Raw genomic sequence first — 22776 nt, 5'->3', positions numbered from 1 at the left:
AGTAAGATTTCTCCCGGCACATTTCTTCAACAGTTCATCAAAATTCAGAATCAAATGGCTTTAATTTGAAGATATTTTTGATGCCTTATAGGTCTCTAACATCTCAGCTATTTGAAAGTCCTGATACTTTAATACTTTCCCTACAGTCAGCTTATCAACCAGAATGGGAAAACAAATGCCAAAAGGGAAAAGAAATGCTAGTTCATCTAGGGAATACTCTTTAAATTTTAAAGGACAAATAATTCAAAAAGAAAATATAAATATGGAAAACAAAGCTCATAAATGAGACAAAGACTCACTTTAGAGCACCACTGTCTAGTTACAATGTGCTTTTCTATAAAATAATTAAGACATCAAGGTATTTATTAAGCCTACACAGCTCCTATTTTTTCCTAAAATGTGTCTGAATGAAAAACACCAGAGAAACTAAGATGCTCCCCTCCATGAATCCCTAAGCCTCTATAGTCCCTGTGTTGGGCTGGCTGAGTTTTGTTCTATGACTCTCTCTTTGTCCTAACTGAGGAAAAACAATGATCATCATCATAATAGAGAAAGAAAAAAAAAAACCGCATGCATCTGATAAAACCACATGAAGACAGAGAGGCAACTGGATGTTAATACTTCTCTAATGTAGTAAAAACTATAATGATATATCTATATGAGAGAATATTTTCAACCATAAACGAGTATATTTTTCAAATAACTTTACTAATTTGGACAATGCTTATGAAATAAGTAAAAAGGAAAAATTGAATATTAACCGGTAGTGAAAGTGTGATTTCCAAAATGTAGACTACAAATGCAGGCATTGAAAACTGACATAAGATAAATACTCCCAAATGCAAATGTTAACAGAGGTTGTCATCACTGTCCTCCCTTCTCCTCCCTCTTCCCTTCTCCCCTGCTTCTCCTTCTACCCCACTCCTCCTTCTTCTTCTAGTGGTGTACAGAGGCATGATCACAGCTCACTGAATCCTTAAACTACTGGGTTCAAGCAATCCTCCTCCTCAGCTTCCTGAGCAGCTGGGACTACAGGCCCATGCCATAATGCCTGGCTAATTACACCTGGCTAATTTTTAAAATTTTTCTTTTGTAGAGACAGACTGTTGCTATGTTGACCAGGCTGGTCTTGAACTCCTAGCCTCAATGATTCTTTCACTTAGGCCTCCCAGAGTGCTGAGATTACAGGTGTGAGCCACCATGCCTGGCCTATTTTCTTCTTATTCTTCTAAATTTCGTAATGTTACTATCATACTAATATACTACTTTTATAACTAGAAAAGCTTTTTTTATAATTTTATTGAACATGGTATTTTCTTTACATGTCTCTATGTGTTGCAAATTCCCTCTAAGGGCATTTTCTGAGTGCCAAAGACTCCATCCTGGTATCCAACCTAGACAAGGCTTCTCTTGAAAACAATTTGTCCTATGACCACTCTTAAGGACTAACTAGCTGCCAGCCAGCAGAGCTGATAAATGCCAAAAGTGTTTGCAGTTTAAGGGGCTTCCCTTCTCAGGGAACAAAGTTAATTTTTTTTTTTTTTTTTTTGAGACAGTTTCGCTCTTGTTGCACAGGCTGGAGTGCAATGGCAAAATCTCAGTTCGAAAGTTAAATTTTTAAAAGAAGCTTATAGAGCATATTCCAAAGCTCTGTTCTATAGCAACTCACAAACTAATAACTCCAGGAAGGTGATGTTTTTCTTGAATGTATTTCTTGCTAGTTATAAACTCTGTTATGAAGTCCTCTTTACACTACACAGTCTCCTTCTTAACTCATGGGCCTAAAGCATCTGACTCTAGGCTTGTAGTCCCAGAGAACCTGCACACTTTCTACACAGCCTGGGATTCTTAAGGCAAGCAGCTTTCCAAATGTGTCTTAAGGTGCCCTGTTATCCTTTTAAGTGCTTTAAGAGCTACTTGGTAAGGAGAGGGAGAAGAAGGAAATATGGTGAATAGGTCTCAGGGCTTCAACATTGAGTACCACCTAGTACTCAGTCATTGAGCTGGGTTTTCTTTCACATGATTAAACCTTAAAACCCAAGCTTCCAGGTCTTTGCTATTGTAAACTGTGCTGCAATTCGTGTGCATGTGTCCTTATAGTAGAACGATTTATAATCCTTTAGATATATACCCAGTGATGGTATTGCTGGGTCAAATGGAATTTCTATTTCTAGGTCCTTGAGGAATCACCACACTGTCTTCCACAATGGTTGAGCTAATTTACACTCCCATCAACAGTGTAAAAGTGTTCCTATTTCTCCACATCCTCTCCAGCATCTGTTGTCTCCAGATTTTTTAATCATCGCCATTCTAACTGGCATGAGATGGTATCTCAATGTAGTTTTGATTTGCATTTCTCTAATGACCAGTGATGGTGAGCATTTTTTCATATGTTTGTTGGCCTCATGTATGTCTTCTTTTGAAAAGTGTCTGTTCATATCCTTTGCCCACTTTTGAATGGGCTTATTTGTTTTTCTCTTCTAAATCTGTTTTAGTTCTTTGTTGATTCTGGATAACAGCCCTTTGTCAGATGGGTAGTTTGCAAAAATTTTTTGCCATTCTGTTGGTTGCCAATTCACTCTAGTGACTGTTTATTTTGCTGTGCAGAAGCTGTGGAGTTCGATTAGGTCCCATTTGTCTATTTTGGCTTTTGTTGCCAATGCTTTTGGTGTTTTGGTCATGAAGTCCTTGCCTATGCCTATGTCCTGAATGGTTTGCCTAGGTTTTCTTCTGTGGTTTTTATGGTGTTAGGTCTTATGTTTAAGTCTTTAATCCATCTGGAGTTAATTTTAGTGTAAGGTGTCAGGAAGGGGTCCAGTTTCTGCTTTCTGCACATGGCTAGCCAGTTTTCCCAACACCATTTATTAAACAGGGACTCCTTTCCCCATTGCTTGTTTTTGTCAGGTTTGTCAAAGACTGGATGGTTGTAGATGTGTGGTGTTGCCTCCGAGGCCTCTGTTCTGTTCCATTGGTCTATATCTCTGTTCTGGTACCAGTACCATGCTGTTTTGATTACTGTAGCCTTGTAGTACAGTTTGAAGTCCAGTAGTGTGATGCCTCCCACTTTTTTTTTTTTTTTTTTTTTTGCTTAGAATTGACTTGGCTATGCAGGCTGTCTTTTGGTTCCATATGAAGTTTAAGGTGGTTTTTTCCAGTTCTGTGAAGAAAGTCATTGGTAGCTTGATGGGGATAGCATTGAATCTGTAAATTACTTTGGGCAGTATGGCCATTTTCACGACATTGATTCTTCCTAACCATGAACAAGGAATGTTTCTCCATCTGTTTGTATCCTCTCTTATTTAGTTGAGCAGTGGTTTGTAGTTCTCCTTGAAGAGGTCCTATACATCCTTTGTTAGTTACATTCCGAAGTGTTTTATTCTCTTTGTAGCAATTGTGAATGGCAGTTTGTTCTTGATGTGGCTCTCTTTAAGTCTGTTATTGGTGTATAGGAATGCACCACAGAATACTATGCAGCCATCAAAAATGATGAGTTCGTGTCCTTTGTAGGGACATGGATGAACCTGGAAACCATCGCTCTCAGCAAACTGACACGAGAACAGAAAATCGAACACCACATATTCTCACTCATAGGTGGGTGTTGAACAATGAGAACACATGGACACAGGGAGGGGAGAGTCACACACTGGGATCTGTAGGGGGGAAATAGAGGAGGGACAGTGGGGGGTGGGGAGTTGGGGAGAGAGAGCATGAGGAGAAATGCCAGATATAGGTTATGGGGAGTATGGCAGCACATCACACTGCCATGTGTGTACCTTGCATGTTCTTCACATGTACCCCCAAACCTAAAATGCAATTAAAAAGAAAAAAAGAAAAAAAAAAAAACCCAAGCTGCTTTCTTGATGTTAAAAACTGAGGCATGGAGCACTTAAAGAATCTGCCCAAGACTCCAAAGCTTTTAAGAGGCAGAGCTGTGGGTTAAATATGGATTCACTTGGTCACAAGCCCCAAGCTATTTCTTTCTAACAATGGCTATTGCTTGCTGAACATATTGCATCAGCTTATTTATTTGTTTATTTTTATTTCAATAGGTTTTTGGAGAACAGGTGGCACTTGCTTACAAGAATAAGTTCTTTAGTGGTGATTTCTGCGATTTTGGTCTGAATGCACCCGACCTCATTTGCATTAGCATTTTACTCTGTTGCCAGGCTGGAGTGCAGTGATGCAATCTTGGCTCACTACAACCTCTGCCTCCTGGGTTCCGTCCATTCTCATGCCTCAGCCTCCTGAGTAGCTGGGATTACAGGCATGCGCCACCACACCCTGCTAATTTTATATTTTTAGTAGAGGCGGGGTTTCACCATGTTGGTCAAGCTGGTCCTGAACTCCTGACCTTGTGATCCACCCTCCTTGACCTCCCAAAGTGCTGGGATTACAGGCGTGAGCCACCGCACCTGTTTTAAAGCCATTTTCAAAAGCACTCTGATGGAGGTTATATTTGAGCTTCTGGAGTTACAAGGCCCGCTTTCCTATCTTTGAGCCTCTGGAGTTACAAGGTCTGCTTTCCTATCTCTACCTCACCACCTTCTACCTACAGCTGTAGACAAGTTCCTCAACCTCCTGCGTCTCAACATAAATTCCTCACTTGTAGAGGTAGTAATGGCTAACATTTATTGGGCATTTACTCTGTGCTGAGCTCTCCTCCAAGCACTTTGCAAATATTCTCTCATTCACTCCTTATAAGATTCTAGGAAGAAGATGTGTCCATTTCTCTGAAGATGATTTGAGTTGGTGCTAAGAATAAATGCCCTATTTGGGGCAGAAATTCAGGCCTGCCTGATTCAGAGCCCTGTGTTCTTTCAGTTTTTACACAGGTAACCTCCAGTTCACATTGTAGATCAATAAAAATGGAGATGGATTTATTTCTCAAGCACCAGGCACCCAATTACTTCTCAATGCACTCCCACCTAACATCAAATTTTAACCCTATCAGACACCCTGTGGAAGGGTAGAAAACATTTCCTCTCTACCAATTAGTAATAAATGTCCTTTCTCCCAATATGGATGCTCTTTCCCATAGCATTTAATGCCTGTACTTCACAATTTAGAACTCAGTTATATGCCTGATAAAATTATTCCACTTAAATGTAAATTTTATGTCTCCCAAAGAGACCATAATCTCCTAGAGGTCAGAAATCATCTTACAGAATCATAGAATTAGAAAAGTAATAGTTTGTAAAATTATCTTTTTTTCTTAAGAAGCTGAACTCTCTTCAAAAGAAACATTATTTAGATTCCAAGTTCTTCTGACTGAAAACTACTCAGCTAATTCAACCTTAATCTTTCGAAGCCCAAGAAAAATATTGACATGGGAACATTCAGTGAGCTGGTGGTAGGGGAAGGCTGGAATATATGTTCACTGATTCTCATTCAGTGGTTGCTTTCATTTGGAAATAGTCTTTTCCGTCTCTTCTCAGTATCTCTCTTTGTCTTGACCCTGATCCAGAAAAATCTGGACCAAATGCCTTGTTTCTGAAAACCCTTCGTAAAAAGCTTATGAGAGATAGCATGGTAAGGACCCCACTATCAGATCAGCTGCCAGGAAGAAAACAGCATCTACAATCTACCTGAATATTTTTATTCCCCCAAAACTCATATTAATATCCTAACCCTTAGGGTGATGATGGTATTAGGAAGTGGGGTCTTGGGGAGATTAGGTTATTAGTGCCCTTATAAAGGAGACCCCAAGGAGAGCTCTCATCCCTTTAGTCATGTGAGCACACAGTAAGAAAACATCATCTATGAGGAACAGGCCCTCACCAGACATCTACTCTGCAAGGCACTTGGATCTTGAAATTCTTAACCTCCAGAACTGTGAGAAAGAAATTCCTATTGTTTGTAAGCCTGAATTAAGACAGCACCATGATTGCAAGTGGCCTTCAGATGTCATATTGGCCATGTAGATTCTCCAGGAACATGAAGCAAAGACATTGCTTTTAATCGCTTCAGGTCAGAACTATAATCTGTGTCACAAAAGATGAAAGAAACTATCCCTACCAGGTCATAAATATATGTATTTTTAATTTAATAAGGTAACACTTAAGAGACTGGGAAAAATGAACCTATATACATATTATTATGAGAAAAGTGTTATTAAAATATTATAATATTTTAAAATATTTAAAATATATTTTAATATTTATTATATATTAATATTTATTTAATATTTTATAATATTTTAATAATACTTTTCTCATAATATGTATATAGGTTCATTGCCTTATATTTCTTTCCACAAAAAATTTAGAAAATTTATAGAGTGCAAAGAAAAAGTATCATGTTTAATCATTCACTCAGAGACACCCACTGTTCCCTGTTTATTTGGGAAGGATATTTCCCCTCTGTGTTTCTGTGTCTGTGCTTGCATGTGTGTATGCATATGTATTCATACATAATTTTTATTTATTATTTGAATTGGAAAATAAAATACACACTTGTTTAAATCATATTATACTGTATTATGAGACTTTTCCACTGACAAATAATATTCTTTTAAACATATTTTAATATGTATTATGCTATATGGATATATTGTCATTTATTTAATCAAATTTCCACTATTTCATATTTAGGCTGCTTCCAATTTTTTTCTTACAAATAATAAATAAAATAAATGGCCATAATGAAAGTCTTGTTATGTAAATAATTGTGACTGATTGTTTCCGTATGATAAGTTACTATAAATAAACATTTCTAGGCCTTTGGATACACACTGTCAAATTAGCCTCAGTTTACATTCCCATCAGTGATGTATGAAAGTGCCTACGTCCTGAACCATCTCCATAAAAAGGTGACTGACATATGTGTCTGTCTATCTATATATCTACACACATATAGTCACATGCAGAAATTTAGTATAACTGCTATCTAATTTTCATTTTAATTTGTATTTCTTTTAATTAATCCTAAGCTTGAAAATTGTTTTCAAAGCTGTTAATATACTCTTAGAATTGTGGATCTACACAAACATGCAAACACACACGTAGTCACACACATCTTTATTGACAAAGGAACTCACCTTTTATTTAAAGTAAGTTAGCCAAGCACTATAATAGAAGCTGAGATCTGCCCAAGCCTCAGGGGATAAATATTGATTCCATTTATCTTTCCAAGATATATTTTATGAATAGATAGGTCAAACTATTTTTGTTAATGAGACATAAAAACAAATCTGTTGAAATGAAGTTTTTAAATAAAGTTATTCTTATTTTTAAAAAGGGACTGTACAAAGGGAAATCTCTTTTCCCTTCTGACTTTGGGACATGGTTAAGTCAGGATTTGATGCTTGGAGTTATTTCACCATTTTGATACCTTGAGGGGAGCTAGAACAAATTCCAAAACCATCATACTGAAAACAACACAGTAAAAAGTTAGAAAGACTCTGTTTTATTGAGGATGTCATGGAGCGGCTGAATTAACTATTTCTGAAAAAGTTGTCCCCAGAGTCATTGTGTTATGTGAGAATTTATCATTTAAGCCAATTGAGTCATTTGTTATTATTCTGGGGTTTTTTTTTATTCTTTCAGCTAACCTCGCCCAAACTGATATACATACACTGTGTCACTTTATCCTTTAACAACTCTGTGAGGATGTACAGTAAATACTGATGAAGAAGCTGAGAATTTAAATGTCTTTCCAATTCACAGAGTAAATGACATAGTCAAAGCTTGAAACCAGTAGAATGTAGACACTAGACTTTAACCATGAGAATTTAGAGCTTTCATTTTGTCCAAAGAATAGTTAGCATACATTCTGAATTATCTTAGCAAAAGAAAAAAAAATCTTAAGACACTGCACTATACTTCTTAAAAGTATGGAAATAATGATAGACAGACAGACAGATAAGCATGTACTATGTCTTTAAGATAGAAAAAAAGAATATAGGCCGGGCGCAGTGGCTCAAGCCTGTAATCCCAGTACTTTGGGAGGCCGAGGCAGGTGGATCACGAGGTCAAGAGATCGAGACCATCCTGGTCAACATGGTGAAACCCCGTCTCTACTAAAAATACAAAAAATCAGCTGGGCATGGTGGCGCATGCCTGTAATCCCAGCTACTCAGGAGGCTGAGGCAGGAGAATTGCCTGAACCCAGGACACGGAGGTTGCGGTGAGCCGAGATTGCGCCATTGCACTCCAGCCTGGGTAACAAGAGTGAAACTCTGTCTTAAAAAAAAAAAGAAAGAAAGAAAGAAAGAAAGAATATAAGATAAACCCTGGTTGTTAAAGAGAAATATCTACTCATTGTATGTGAGCGTGGATGGAGTAGAGCTACAAGACCAGCCTCAACAATTCTGTAAGTGCTAAAGCATCCTTAATCAAACTCCTTCTTTATGTTAAAGCTTAATTGTGATTCTGAATGCACAAATCTAACAATAGAGTGTACAGAAATATTAACAAGCCTTTTATGATGAATTTGGGTCAAGGGCAACACAGTATTTAATAGATTTTCTCACAAATACCCGGGGGGCAAGCTCTGTCATTGATCCTGGTTGTTCTGCAACAGCCAAAGTGGTTCAGGTTCTTTATAACACATGTAGGAATAAAAAGGAACTCCCACTTAAACCCAGCAAAAAAGTAAAATGCTGGACATGTCTTTCAGACTTATTTTCATCATAAAATTTCAAGGTAAATAAGCTTTGATATTCTCCCGAAGATACATTTGCTGGACTTAATAAACCCTAACATTACTAGTATTACTAAATGAAATAAATACGTAGTGTTTGGCTTTTCCAGTACTACATACGGAAAACTAAAATTGGTCTGGAAAAACAAACTTTCCATGAATTTTTATACCATAATCCCTCTTTAAATGGGCCTCTTAATTTTTTTCTGTTTTCTTCTTTTATTGACTTCATTTTTTTGTGTATGTGATAGGTAAAGAAGTCCAGTCAAAAAGTGTTTGTATAAGTAATGAAAATTTCTATAATTTCTTCATTTCAACTTGAATGGTTGTAAGCTCCTATTCTTCTGAGATAGTGGGATCAATGAAATGTCTCAATCATTTTAAGTGTCCCCACTTCTATCAGTCTCTATCATGGCTCTAGAGCACTCCCAATAACCAAGGCATTGGCACAGAAGAAGCAGCCTAGTACTCAGCCCATGGAACACAAAGGTCACCATGGATATGCTCCATTTGTCTTTAGGGCTCTTTCAGGCACTGCAGCAGCAACGTCATAGTTAAAGATTCAACATCTCCCCAGGAGGTCCCATCTGTAGAGATACCTCACAGCGGTTGTCTATCTAACATCTTACACATCTCAGAGTGCAGCTTTGGAAGCAGGATCTTGCTCCAAGAACCATCCAAGTCCCTGCTTCATGACTTCCTGAACTCCTCATTTCTCACCACTAGTTCAAAGGAATCTTTTTCTCATCTACAAAATATAGTGGGCAATTTATCTCTCTTCTCATTTTCTTCTGATATTCTCTCCATACTCCAACCCTCTCTGTTCTTCTGATCTATGCTAAAGCAGTGTCTCTTGACCTTGACTGGACATTAGAATTACTTTTAAACAAGTCCACCAAAGCTGGGTCCCAATACCAGACCAGCCAAAAATCAAAATCTCTAGGGATAGATCCCAGATTCCAAGTGATTCTACCCTGAAATGAGAATTGAGAATCTCTGCCCTAAAGGATTAGGACTTTGGAATCCTTCTTTTGGTAGAGTAGCATTCCTCCTTTGAAGGTGTAGGGAAGGAGAGTAACGGAGCCAATTATCTATTTAAATGATGGGAATAAAAAAGAAATTCCAGCCAAACAAATCAAAACAACAGATATATAGCTATCATCAGATGTTCTAGGTTGATTTTGAAATTTGCAAAAGTAATAGTACATTCTTTGACTTTTCTTGTTCAATATATTAATAGTTTCTGGTATCTTTAACAAGCAAAAAGTAGCTTTGCATTCTATAAAGCATTTCATATAGCATATTTTTACTACAGTAAAATAGTCGAGAGGCCTGTGGCCTGTTTCATTCTTCTAAATGTATCACCTCCTCTGAGAGTAAAAGCCAAGCAACTGTCCCGTAACTTGTCCCTTATTGCTACCAGACACCCAACAGTAAACAAGGACAAGCATTCTGACACAAGCACATGGTATGGGCCTGAAAGATAATGATGATCAGTGGAAAATTTACCATCTTGCACAATCAGGTTGGAGAATGTTCTGTTTTAGCTCCATTTCATGCGGCTCCATTCAAGGAGAAAATATCAGATATATCATATTTGAAAATATTCTCTATTTCATCAATATACTTGATCAAAATCATAATGAAAATTTCATCCAAAATATTCACATAGTTCATCATAGGAGTAAAGCATATTCCAGAGACCTAGCCTGACATTTCTAACAACTAACTATTACTTTTAAGGCATTTAAACTGTTGTCTAACCTCTTTTCATTATAGGGTACTTAATTCAAACCATTAAATTAATAGACTATTGTATCTAAGTCTTTAACTAACTTTGCTCTGACTATTTCAAACATATACTTCCTTTAAGCTTTCTTCCATGCCAATATCAAGAAAATAAAAATCCTTTTAGCAAGGTAATAGAGATCACATGGGATATTTGTTATCTCACTTGTTCCTTTTATTTCTTACCTTCATGGGAAGCTTTTGGCATAAAAATGAAAGCTTACCCATTACTGTCAAGGATCTGCCTTATCGCTGCATGCTTTTGTTGTAAATCACAAGTATCCTCCTTTAAAACTGCCTGCGTATCTAACGATAATGTCTTATCAAACAGCAAAAACACGGGGAGTTTAGTTGGGGATAAATGAAAGTCAGAGGCCAATAAATCAAGTGGGTTGACTATTCCAAAAACAAAAAGCATATGGGGGAGAGAAAAACCCCTCCCCTCTGTAACGTCTCAATTTCAGAAACCTCCTCAAGTTTCAAAATTCATAAAAGACCAAGAAAACAGGGAGGGGAGCACTACACACTGCGGTCTGTTAGGGGGAAATGGGAGAGGGACGGGGGGTGGGGAGTTGGGGAGAGATAGCATGGGGAGAAATGCCAGATATAGGTGAAGGGGAGGAAGGCAGCAAATCACACTGCCATGTGTGTACCTATGCAACAATCTTGCATGTTCTTCACATGTACCCCAAAACCAAAAATGCAATTAAAAAAAAAAAAAGACCAAGAACAAATCAGGGATCTCTTATAAGGGACAAAACGATTTCAATTTACACACAAATTTCAAGGCCAAAAACTCGCCCAAGTGTCAGAGGCCAAATGTTTTGGATTTCACCCTTTCAAAGGCCAAGGAAGACTTTTCTGCAAAAAAGTACAGAGCTCCGTATATAACACATAGTCATGTCAGGGAAACCTCAGCCCCCAGGGGGTAATGATTAAGTTACAGCACATTTTTAAGTTCTGGATAATTATTCTCCATGTCAAACTCTTGGAGCTTTATTATCCCACAAGATACAACCTTTTTTTTTTTTTTTTCAAGTTTTAGCAAGAAAAACGTTGGGTAAGAGCTAAAGTTTCCCTTTCTGTTTAATGCATTGCCTTTCTCCTCCATCATGCTTAGCATACACTGTCTCAAGTGTAGTCTTCTGTAAGGACTCATGGCTGTCAGCATAGAATTGGGAAAGACTATTTTGGTTTTCCTTCTTTGAAACTTGTCAAGTAGTAATAATTACCACAGGGCTGAACATCCAATACTAATCTAAACTCTACTAAGATTTTCAAGCAGGGTTGATTTGGCAAACAATATTTTTGATGGCAAATGAACATTTGAGTTTTCTCATTTGAAGATATTGCCTAATTAACTAACCATGAACTCCCTTAGCACAGACATTATTTTTTAAGAATCTTGGTGGCTATCTTTCCTAACACTTGTGACAGACAAGTGTTATTTCATACATATTTCATACATAAGTGAAATATTTCATACATAAATGAAATAATTTCATACATAAGTGAAATAATAATTAATTAATCATCCAATAAATCAATGAATCACCAAAACTGATATATCTTTTTAACTTTAGGATCCCTATTTTTGGTTGAATAGAATTTTTCAGTATGGCTATTGACTTCTAAAAAGTGAGTAGCAAAGCTAACTGACATAAAACAGCAAAAGAAAGAAAAAAAGATATGACCTTGACCTGGTTATAAAACCAACTGAACAGTGTCAAAAGGCACTGATTGATTTGAGACTAGAATGGTCTTTGGAAATATGGAATGTAAATAATGAAAATGCTATATCAGGATCCCAAGTCAAATAAAGCATGCCTTTAGGTCTGTCAATTTCTCCCAGCAAATTGTCATCTGGCAACGAAACACCTGAAAAGACATTTTACAGTGGCAAATATCTATCACATACCTCATCTATTACATAGACAAATGACCACTTAGGGAAAGAAGTCTTCTTTGCCAATAAAAAATGTCAGAGATTATGGGTGGGGACATAATCTATCTTGGAGAGTACAGAGCACATTTGGTCTAATAGGCTTATTTTCAGGACACAAAATAAATGTCAGCATTCCAAAGACTCACGCTTACTATGAAAGTGTCCAATGAAGGTCCTTGAACCCGGCCTAGAGGCTCTCCTTTATCCTCTCTCCCATCCATATTCCCCATTGTAAATCCTTAACATAGTATAGTCATTGTATGCTAGCATGTCTCCGTCAATTCCAGTAGCCCCATGGCTTTCAGAAAATATTTTAACACTCCATCTTGGCAATCAAGGGCCATTTTTCATGTATTTTGCTTGCATTTCTATCATAGCACTTAATACAATATGCCTAATATTGTAATTAATTTTTGAGACTACCTACCTACCTTATGAACAGCTGCTGAAAAAAGGTTATTTAAATCAACAGTTACTCATGTCAAAAGAAATTATATTTGTTTGCAATCTGTTAGTATCACTCACTACAGTAGGCATGGGTACCATATGCCAAATATTTCTGGTCTCTATCATTCCAGGCATGAGGTAGGACAGTATTTTCTCATCCCTTTGTGGCTGGATGGAACTAGTGACTAGTTCTAATCAATGAGTTGTAAGTAGACACGATTTGTGTAACTTCCTAGACTGCACATTTAATGGCTGATGGAGAGCCTCCAAGATCTCTTTTCCCTGTTTTGGTGGCTGGCAATGTTCACCTTAGTGACTATTCCAACAGCTTGCATCCCAAAGTGATTATGATATGCAGAACACGCCTGTTGATCAGGGATAGACAAATAGCATAAGCAAAATAAAACTTATCTTAAGTCACTTATATTTAGGGTTGTTTGTTACTATAGAACACTCTATCCTTACTGATAAAAGTGCTATGATAAATACTTTCACATATATTAGTTGGTATTCACTATAACCTGTGGGTATGACAGATGTGAGCAATATTTTATAAATGAGGTTTTCAAAAGTGAAGAATTTGCCCGAAGTCAAGTAGCTTTACGCATTCTTTCACAAAACAAACATTCATTGAGCATGGCTTTGTGCCAGTTAATATTCTAAGTAGTCATAGAGAACAAAAGGAAAAAGGCTCCTGCTCTCAGAGTTCACATTCTAGTGGAAAGAGACAGATAAAAGAATCATTTATAAATAAGAGAATTCTAGATAATAATATGTATTACTCAAAAAATTAAAATCAGGTGGCATTATAGAAAAAAACAGGGTGGCTATTTGTATTGATCATGGAAAGCCTCTCTGAGGCTTAGGCTAAGAGGTAAATGATGAGAGAGCTCAATACACAAATATCAAGAGAAAAAGACTTCCCAAAAAAAGGGCAATAGTTCATGCCAAGGTCTTAACGAACAGAAACAAGCATGTTACACAGAGAAAAATGCAAAGGTCAGTGAGGTCGTGTCATAATGGACAAGGAAGGAAATGTTCAAGATAGAAGGGAAAGAAGGAAAATCATATAGAGTTGTGAATTGAAAGAAGAAATAGGGATTTGATTTTCCATGTGATGAGATACTAGATAAAAGTTTTAAGTACAGTTGTATGATTTCTCTTTTTTAAAAAAATTGCTCTGTCTGCTATGTGAAGAATGGGCTATGGTGGAACAAGACTGGAACAGAAAGTCCCATATGATGGCCATGGCTGAAGTCCACTAAGATATTAATAGGGGATGTAGATAGAAGTAGACAGACTTAGGACATGATCAACAAGACAAATGCATGGATTGAAAGTAGATGGGTGATCAAGTATAACCCCTGGGGAGAGAAAGGAGTTCTCTCTAAATTTTTTGCTAGAAAAACTTGGTAGATGGTGCTTTTGCTGGAATGCAAGAAATTGGGAGAGAAGGAGGTTTGCAGAAGTGGAAGGAAATCAAGTTCTGTCTTACACGTATTAAGTATGAAATTCCTACTAAGCATCTATGTGTACATGTTAAGCTGAATATATAATTCAGAAGTTCAGAAAAAAGATTGGAACTGGTGCGATAAATTTATGAGTTGTTGACATAATTATTAAAGTTCTAAGATTGATGGAGGCAACTAAAAAGAACCTATAGGTAAACAGGGAAAGGGGACCAGGCAGAAACCGAGGGTACTCTAACCTTTCAGATGTCAGCATTAGAAGAATTGCTGGGACATTAGGCAGAAGTGACCAGTGACAAAAAGGAAAAACTAGGAAATAGGATGGCACAAAAGCCAAGAAAAAAATGTGCTTCAAAGAGCAAGATGTGGTCACCCTGCTAAATGCTGCTGAGACAAGAAGATTGGATTTAGCAAAACAGAGTTCATGGAAGACCTTGATAAATGTAACCTCTGCGGAATGGTGAGTATGGAAGTCTGCCTGAAGAGAGGTAAAGAGGATGTGCGAACTGAGTAAACGTGAGGTGAGGACAATATCTGCAGACAGTTTTGTTGTGAGGAAAAGCAGAAAAATAGGGCAGCAGGTTGAAAGAAATCTGGGATCAAAGAAAGGCTTTTTAAAGAAAAAAAATCTTACCTATTTTATGACCTATGAAAGTCCACAGTCCTAACCAAGATTTCTGAAATATCTGAGAGGAGGCAGAGATGATAGAGATGTGTGAGTGTATTAGTAAGTGTATGTTGGTGAGGGCAGCAGAAAGAACTATAACAATTGTCACTCAGTAATGGTGACCTCTGTGGTCCCCACACCTTTTATGTACTTGGATCCTTTCTGTTGTCCACTATATTAGCTTACATTCTAACAGTGGAGGGAAGGCGATTCTTATGAGGTATTTGGGGGGAAAGACTTTATTGAAGATTTGAGGGTAATGAGGGAAACTCACATAGCATACTGTACACCAAAACAATTAAAAAAAAAACTCACATAAAATATTCCTTCTCTTAAAAATCAGCCATACAATCACATGGTTTTCACCAGCCCATTGTCCTCCATAGCACCCAGCCTTCTGCTGTCTGACTGGTTCCTCACCCCTCCTTTCTTCCTCTCTTTTGTTCTATCTTCTGTGTTTCCTCTTAGGCACATACACGCACAAATAAAAACTCTGTGTGTGTGTGTGTGTGTGTGTGTGTGTGTGTGCGTGCGTGTGTGTGTGATATGTAGATTTTTATTGGAGATCTATTTACTCTTTTCTTTGTAGTGGAAAGAAAGGCACTTGGGTGCCCACTGATACCTACACCCTTAACTTTTATTACAAATCACATAGTTCCCTTTCTAAAAGTAATTCTGGAGCCAGTTCTTAAGATAATACATTTTCCATCTTGTTCCATATATAAACCACCAGACACAGCACCTATCCTATTAAGGCATTCAACAAGTGCCAGCTCTTGACTTTTTTCCTCAGTGAGGAAACCTGAGCAGAGGCAAGCACTCTGACAGAATTTCAAACAAGGTTTTCCACACAGCCTTAATTAATGTTTATTGAGTTACGTAAGTGGTGCTCTTGGGTTAGAAGAATATTCACTGGCTTCCTCTAAGTGTTAAAAGAAGTTAAGAGCTGTATTTACTATTAAGAATTAAAGGTCTAAACATAAGACCTAACACCATAAAAACCCTAGAACAAAACCTAAGCAAAACCATTCAGGACATAGGCATACGCAAGGACTTCATGGCTAAAACACCAAAAGCATTGGCAACAAAAGCCAAAATAGACAAATGGGATCTAATTAAACTCCAGAGCTTCTGTAGAGAGAAAGAAACAATCATTAGAGTGAACCAGCAACCAAAAGAATGGGAAAAAAGTTTTGCAATCTACCCAACTGACGAAGGGGTAATATCCAGAATCTACAAAGAACTAAAACAGATTTACAAGAAAAAAAAAACCCCATTCAAAAGTGAGCAAAGTATATGAACAGACACTTTACAAAAGACATCAATGAGGCCTACAAACATACGAAAAAATGCTCAACATCACTGGTCATTAGAGAAATGCAAATCAAAACCACATTGAGATACCATCTCATGCCAGTTAGAATGGCAATCATTAAAAAATCTGGAGACAACAGATGCTAGAGAGGATGTGGAGAAACAGGAACACTTTTATACTGTTGGTGGGAGTGTAAATCAGTTCAACCATTGTGGAAGACAGTGTGGTGATTCCTCAAGGACCTAGAAATAGAAATACCATTTGACCCAGCAATTCCGTTACTGGGTATATATCCAGAGAATTATAAATTGTTCTGTTATAAAGACACATGCACACTTATGTTCACTGAGGCACTGTTTACAGTAGCAAAGACCTGGAACCAACCCAAAAGTCCATCATAGATAGACTAGATAAAGAAAATGTGGCACTTATACAACCATGGAATACTATGCAGCCATAAAAAACGATGAGTTCATGTCCTTCATAGGGACACGAATGAATCTGGAAACCATCATTCTCAGCAAACTGATACAAGAACAGAAAACCAAACACCATATGTTATCACTCATAAGATGGGTGTTGAACAATTAGAACACGTGGACACAGGGAGGGGAGCATCACACACTGCGGTCAGTAGGGGGCTAGGGGAGGGACAGCGGGGGTGGTAAAGGTGGGGAGGGATAATGAGGGGAGAAAAACCAGATGTAGGTGATGGAGGGGGATGAAGGCAGCAAACCACCTTGCCATTTATGTACCTATTCAACAATCCTGCATGATCTTCACATGTACCCCAGAACCTAAATTACAGTTTAAAAAAAAAAAAAAAAAAAGAACAGAGTGATAGACCCTGCAACTTCACAGCTTTTTAGAAAGTGTTTACTTGTCCAAAAAGTTTTGATCCTTTAAAACATTAAAATCCTAGCACACTATATTTATTCAGTCTCTCTCTTCTTTTTCTAGAAATATTAATTTTAATATATAAATGATAGATTAATGAGATTTGACCTTATGTGGTCTTCAGAAACCTGCATCAATCTGAACTCTCCAGCCCTTCACCCAAAGAATGGTAACTTATAAATATACATCACTTGCAAAGAAATTTGGACATATAAACATGTGCCCTTAACTTTTGCAACTTTTTGCACATCTGAAAAGGTCATTCAGAAAAAAACAGTACATTAAAAAATTGCACTATTATATTCTGAGTAAAAAATCCAGTTTTTATATGCCAATGTGGCTGGAACAAAAAGAAAGATGCAGGCATCAGGAAGATTTACAACATGATTGAAATCTTAGGTTTAAGGGACCCTTCTATTATAATTTGCAGATTTGGTATTTAAACACATTTTGTCTAAGAGAAAGAAGACCTGGAATCTTTTACCATCCATATCCAATTTACTGTTCATATCTGTATGCACATGATTGAAAATATACTGGAAAGCCAGACCAAATGCCCCATAAAACTAGCACTACTCTGAGACAGTCAGTGACCACTTTAGTGCTAAGGGTTATAGGAAGAAGAGATGGGACACAGACAATAAGCATATATTCATTAAATATAGTTTTGACTGGCTCCCACATACCTCATCTTTGACCACCAAGTACTCCCTGTCACCTCTTTAAATGTAATCCTTGTCTTTCCCAATGGGAACAAAGTACATTTTCTTATCTACAAAAACATCTCATCACGATGAAATGAAAATAATTGACACTTTCTATTTTTAGAACCAGTATCTCTAATTCCTTCTGTGTTACTACAGGCAACTGGGACTCTAGTTTCAAATCACACATAGTTGTATGCAAGTACACACACACAGGCAGAAATATTGGGAGTGGAAATCAATTATGCAGATAATTTTTTTATTATTGCTTTTTTCTCAAAAGGTGAGGTCAAAAGAATAAAGAGAGAACTACTTAGGTGAAAATAGTATTTTGTGCACTAGAAATTAAATGTAACATCGCAGATATAATGCAGAGAATGGATGAATTAGAAAAACAGTACTGCTTCTTAAGGCTCACCTGTACAAGAGAAGTCATCCACACGAATGTATCCTGGGATACAGTCACATCGATACAACCCAGGAAGGTTGACACACACAGTATTGGCATGACAGTAATGCATCTTAGCTGCACACTCATCAATATCTGAAGGAACAAAAAAGACACAAGATCATGATTAGTAAAATAATGGAACAAGAGTGTAATCATATTGCAGATAAATTACAAAAGGCGAATGTCCATTGAAGCCAAGAGGAAAAGGAACACGCATTAAATACAAAACCTTAAGTGAAAATTCATCTGGGTGCATTAGATCCTATCCTGAGCTGAAAGTGTTTTTAGAATGATGCATGGTGAGACACACAGGTAAGAACCTAAGAAGTATGAAGACTGAATTTACAACTGTTAATTTCTTCCCAAGGAGAATACTCTTTTTAAATGCACAAATTCAAGGAATTCTGTGTCCACTAAGTTGATACTAATGAATATTTATTAAGTGTCCACAGTACATGGTGTAGCTTTTATCAGAGGAATCAAGGGAATCTAGTCCCTCTGCTTGTATGTCTTACTAAGACATACTTCAACCCATCTGCTAAAAAATGATGGTACAGCTAGTTTCTCCCATGTTGTACTATGAACATGGACAGCCACTGTTGCCTGATACAAATTAATGTCTCTCATCTTTTGACCTGGGGCTCTTCTCTATGTGATAGAATAATGGACTAATTCAACAAAAGATCTTGTTCTCTTTGGGATGGAGTTCAGAGCATCACCTGCTTTCTCATAAAAGTTCATGATGGGGATTAAAATAGCCTACAACCGTAAGCACAGAATTTAGCCTTTCTGGATATTGTTTTCAAAAATAGATTTATGTTCCTTTTACTCAGACTGCTTGTTTGTGATAGTTAGAGAGAGAACATGAGTACATCATGGGAATCCAAGATAGAAAATATGAGCTCTAGTTCCAGTTCTGATGGCTAATAGCCTATAACTTGCATTCAACTACTCTGGGTCCCAGTATCAACATCATTTTGTCCCAAGAGTCAATTCTGAAACCCGTGTTTTGTATTTGTAAAGACATTATCTAATTTAATCCATATGCAATCCCATGACCAAAATACAAACACTACTCCCATTTTACAGTCTAGAAAACAGAGGTTTAGAGAATTTAAATATCTGGCACAAGTCATCCTGTTAGAACAAGCTAGACCTGGGATTTGAACTTAGAAGTTATTTACTATTATTTACTTCATGAAAGCACCTTGAAAAGAGTGATTGGTCAAGTACAGTATTTCTATTACGATAATCACTGAAGCTATAAATGTTATTACTATACAGAAACTGAGGTTAAAATTGGCTACATTGAGTCACTAGGAAACTCATTAATCTATTTATTTTCAAAAAAAGTAAGTTGATATAATTCCTAATAAAATACATTGAAATAACATCAGATTCTTTTCAGGGTTAAAGGTCTGACAGTCTATAAATAAAAGTTATTTTGAGGTCATTGAAGTCTGAGAAGGAGACCCACAGTGAGCAAGACTTCCATAACTATGAAATAAGAACAGAACACCAGAAATTAGTGAAATAAGTCAGGCAATCAACTTCCTGCAGGCCAATCATCATCTGAGAGGTTGCTTCCTGGGGAACTCAACTTGCACCAAGAATCCTGATGAAGGCAAGGAATTATTACAGTCAGACTACTGGAATGCAAGAGATGGAAAACTAAAAGAAGGAGTCATAGAGTAGTGTGATGACATTAAGATTTTGGAAGTGATTTAGTTATTGTTGCTTATAAGGTCTTTGGAAGAACTATGAAAGGCCAGTGTAGGGGGAATAGATATAGCAAGTGAGAGGTTGGGAACAAGAAGAGAAGCCAGGTATTAGAGAGGGCTGCTTGACATTAGTGTGTTGTTCATAAAATATTACGAGTTTTCCTCTCTCTGGGCACACTGCACAATTATATTTCCCCATTCTTTTCAAATTTATGCATGGTTTAAATTAATCTCATGAGTGAGCATGAAATCTGAGTGGAAGCATATCACTTCTAAGTGGAAAGATTAACAGCTATCATTCAGCTTACCACATTTGATTGTCTCTGCCTTGTAACTCACGGAAGCAAAGACATGGAGACTCTTTCAGCCTGAGCCCCCAAGTGAGGAGCAAGCCATGAGGGAAGCACCACATACATATTGCATGAGTTAGAAATATGCCTTTTTTGACTTTAGCCACCATGCCTTCTTTGACTGGTGCAGAGAATGACTATAAAAGTTATCTCAAAAAAGGATATCATTAAGCTTCATCTTGAAAGATGAACAAGAATTCATCAGGTAGGGAATGAATGTAGGGAAACTATAGAGGCTAAAGTTTTTGTCAAGTCAGAAAAGGAAAGAATTATTTCGTCGTGTACACTCAAAGAACCTTCGTTAGCCTTCTACTAAACCCAGAGGTGGAATGATGAACAAAATGCCACATAGGCCTCACAGACTGGCAAGACACTGAGGGAAATGTGTACCAACTTCTACCAAGGATGTGAGACCTTTCAACAAGGGGAATTTGACCTACTCTGAGTCAGAGAAGGATTTTCTATGGTAGTGATGCTTCATCTGAGACATGAAACAAGTGAAACAGGCCAAGGAAAGAGAAATAACCTACCAGACAGATAAGAACATTTGAGAAGACTTAGTTACAAAAAGGATCTTTGCCTATTTGAAATGAAACTGGAAAAATAAGCTTCGGCCAGATCCTGTATGGACATTAGTGTGCTGCTCATAAAATATTACCAGTTTTAGATTCTGCCAGGCCTTGTAGGACATGTGAAGGAGCTCAGACTTTCATCAGAGCAGTAACACAATTCAATTTCTCTGTTTCTAAAATATTACTCTGGCTGTAGTGAAGAGAATTGATTAGAGCAGGGCACGCTGAAGGCTAAATCATGCTGGTATTTTACTCACAGAGATACAGCCACACTGAATTCCATCTCACTCTGCTGGGATGCCTAGCCATCCTTTAAGATGAGAAACTAGTCAGGACTTGCCTTAGAGGCAATTCAATCTTTGGCCCATGGGCCACAGCTGCCAACCAGCCTGCTGAGTGCAATGAATGTTTCCTTGTCATGGACCCTTGTCAATACCTCCCAGAGAAACCTCCTAGCTCATTTCCCTTAGGCCATCACCAAGTTGCTGAGAGGCCTCTGCCTCATCTAGATTTTAGGGAGTTACTTGGCTATAACAAGCTTATTTTGAATCAAACCAGCCAAGCTATTTCCTTGTTTCATAAGATTCCAAGGCCCTGAATAAAAATATTTTCAAAAACCAGACAAGGGAAGGTTAGAAAGCCCCAGTGAGAAATAGTCACATGGATTCAATCCAATCCTTGCTCACTACATGTTATCAAGACCCCATGCCCACACATCCCTGCTGCTCTGCTGATGTGTTTGTGAATAGATTGTTTTCACTTTATACCATTATTAATTTCAGCTCTTGCATATCTAATAATTTCCTGGTACTAGTCCAGAAAAAGCACTGAAAATAAAGATGAAAAGTTGACAAATGTGCCAGAAAATTAAACTGTCACAATCTTGCCTTTGTTGCTTATTCTTCGTCATGTAACCACCAGATATAAAAGCTACCTTGTGGTAAAAATGGTGGGGACAGGAGAGGGAAAGTGAAGTGGAGTAATCCAGCTGAGCCTCTTGAGACAAAAAGATAAAAGAAAGAAAGGAACTGGCAACTCCTATGGTTTTGGGATGGGGACAGGGGATGGAACACGTTTGCCCAAAGATTGCCTCTCCATTCTCAGGGAAACACACAACCCAGAAGACAGTTTCAATAGGATTTCAGGGTGTTTCAAAGCAAATCTGATTATATGATTATAAACAGAGTCAAAAAAGAATTAACATCTATACAGAGCTGGGTTATCCTGAGAAAACAATCTTCAGAAAGAGCAAACAATTGAGATTTTTATAAATGAGGCTAGGACAAATGCTGCTTTTTGTTCACAGAAAAAAGGCTCTGAAAGGTATTGAATAATTACAAAACAGAAATCATAACTACCTAATGAAAGAATGAACTGACATTTAAAGAGAGAAATTGAGTTGGACCAAAGCAATGAGAATGCTAACCACAGGCTTGAAATGCAGTCTGACCTTTGCCCAGATGGTGAAAGTGCTCTGCTTGAAGCAGATAATCTTGAGCAATGGTCATATTCATCCAAAAGCCAGGAGACAAGAAAAGGCTAAGCCTGAGGCTAAATCTCAGAGCAGAAGTTGAACATACACAAATCCAGGCTCATGCTAAAAATCTGAATCAGTCCAGAAAGCTTTGCTAGGAAGAACTACTGTTAACCCAACATTTACAGGAAGGATGAATTATTTTAAAAGCACATTGTTAGGCACAGGCTGATACCAGTATTCTGAGATGGTACATACCTTATAAAAGAAAACTAGGAACAGCCCCTGGCAATTGGTAAATACCCAATAAATATCTGCTGTTGTTTTAGGTATCAG

General features: G+C 37.4%; 1 protein-coding gene across 2 annotated transcripts in view; it reads right to left on the bottom strand.

Annotated features, from left to right (window-relative positions):
- The window catches only part of NELL1 (neural EGFL like 1), an 874275-nt gene that overhangs the window by 427435 nt on the left and 424064 nt on the right, over window positions 1-22776 (bottom strand). For both annotated transcript variants that reach the window (XM_032240986.1, XM_032240987.1), the window contains exon 13: window positions 18291-18416. In XM_032240986.1, the coding sequence (XP_032096877.1) occupies window positions 18291-18416 (126 nt within the window). The remainder of the gene's footprint in view (window positions 1-18290; window positions 18417-22776) is intronic.

The sequence above is a fragment of the Sapajus apella genome, unplaced genomic scaffold (genome assembly GCF_009761245.1).
Source record: "Sapajus apella isolate SASKATOON/1434 unplaced genomic scaffold, GSC_monkey_1.0 scaffold47, whole genome shotgun sequence".
NCBI classification, from domain to species: Eukaryota; Metazoa; Chordata; class Mammalia; order Primates; family Cebidae; genus Sapajus; species Sapajus apella.
Note: the sequence above shows the minus strand (reverse complement) of the source record. Positions and strands in the feature narration are given on the sequence as shown.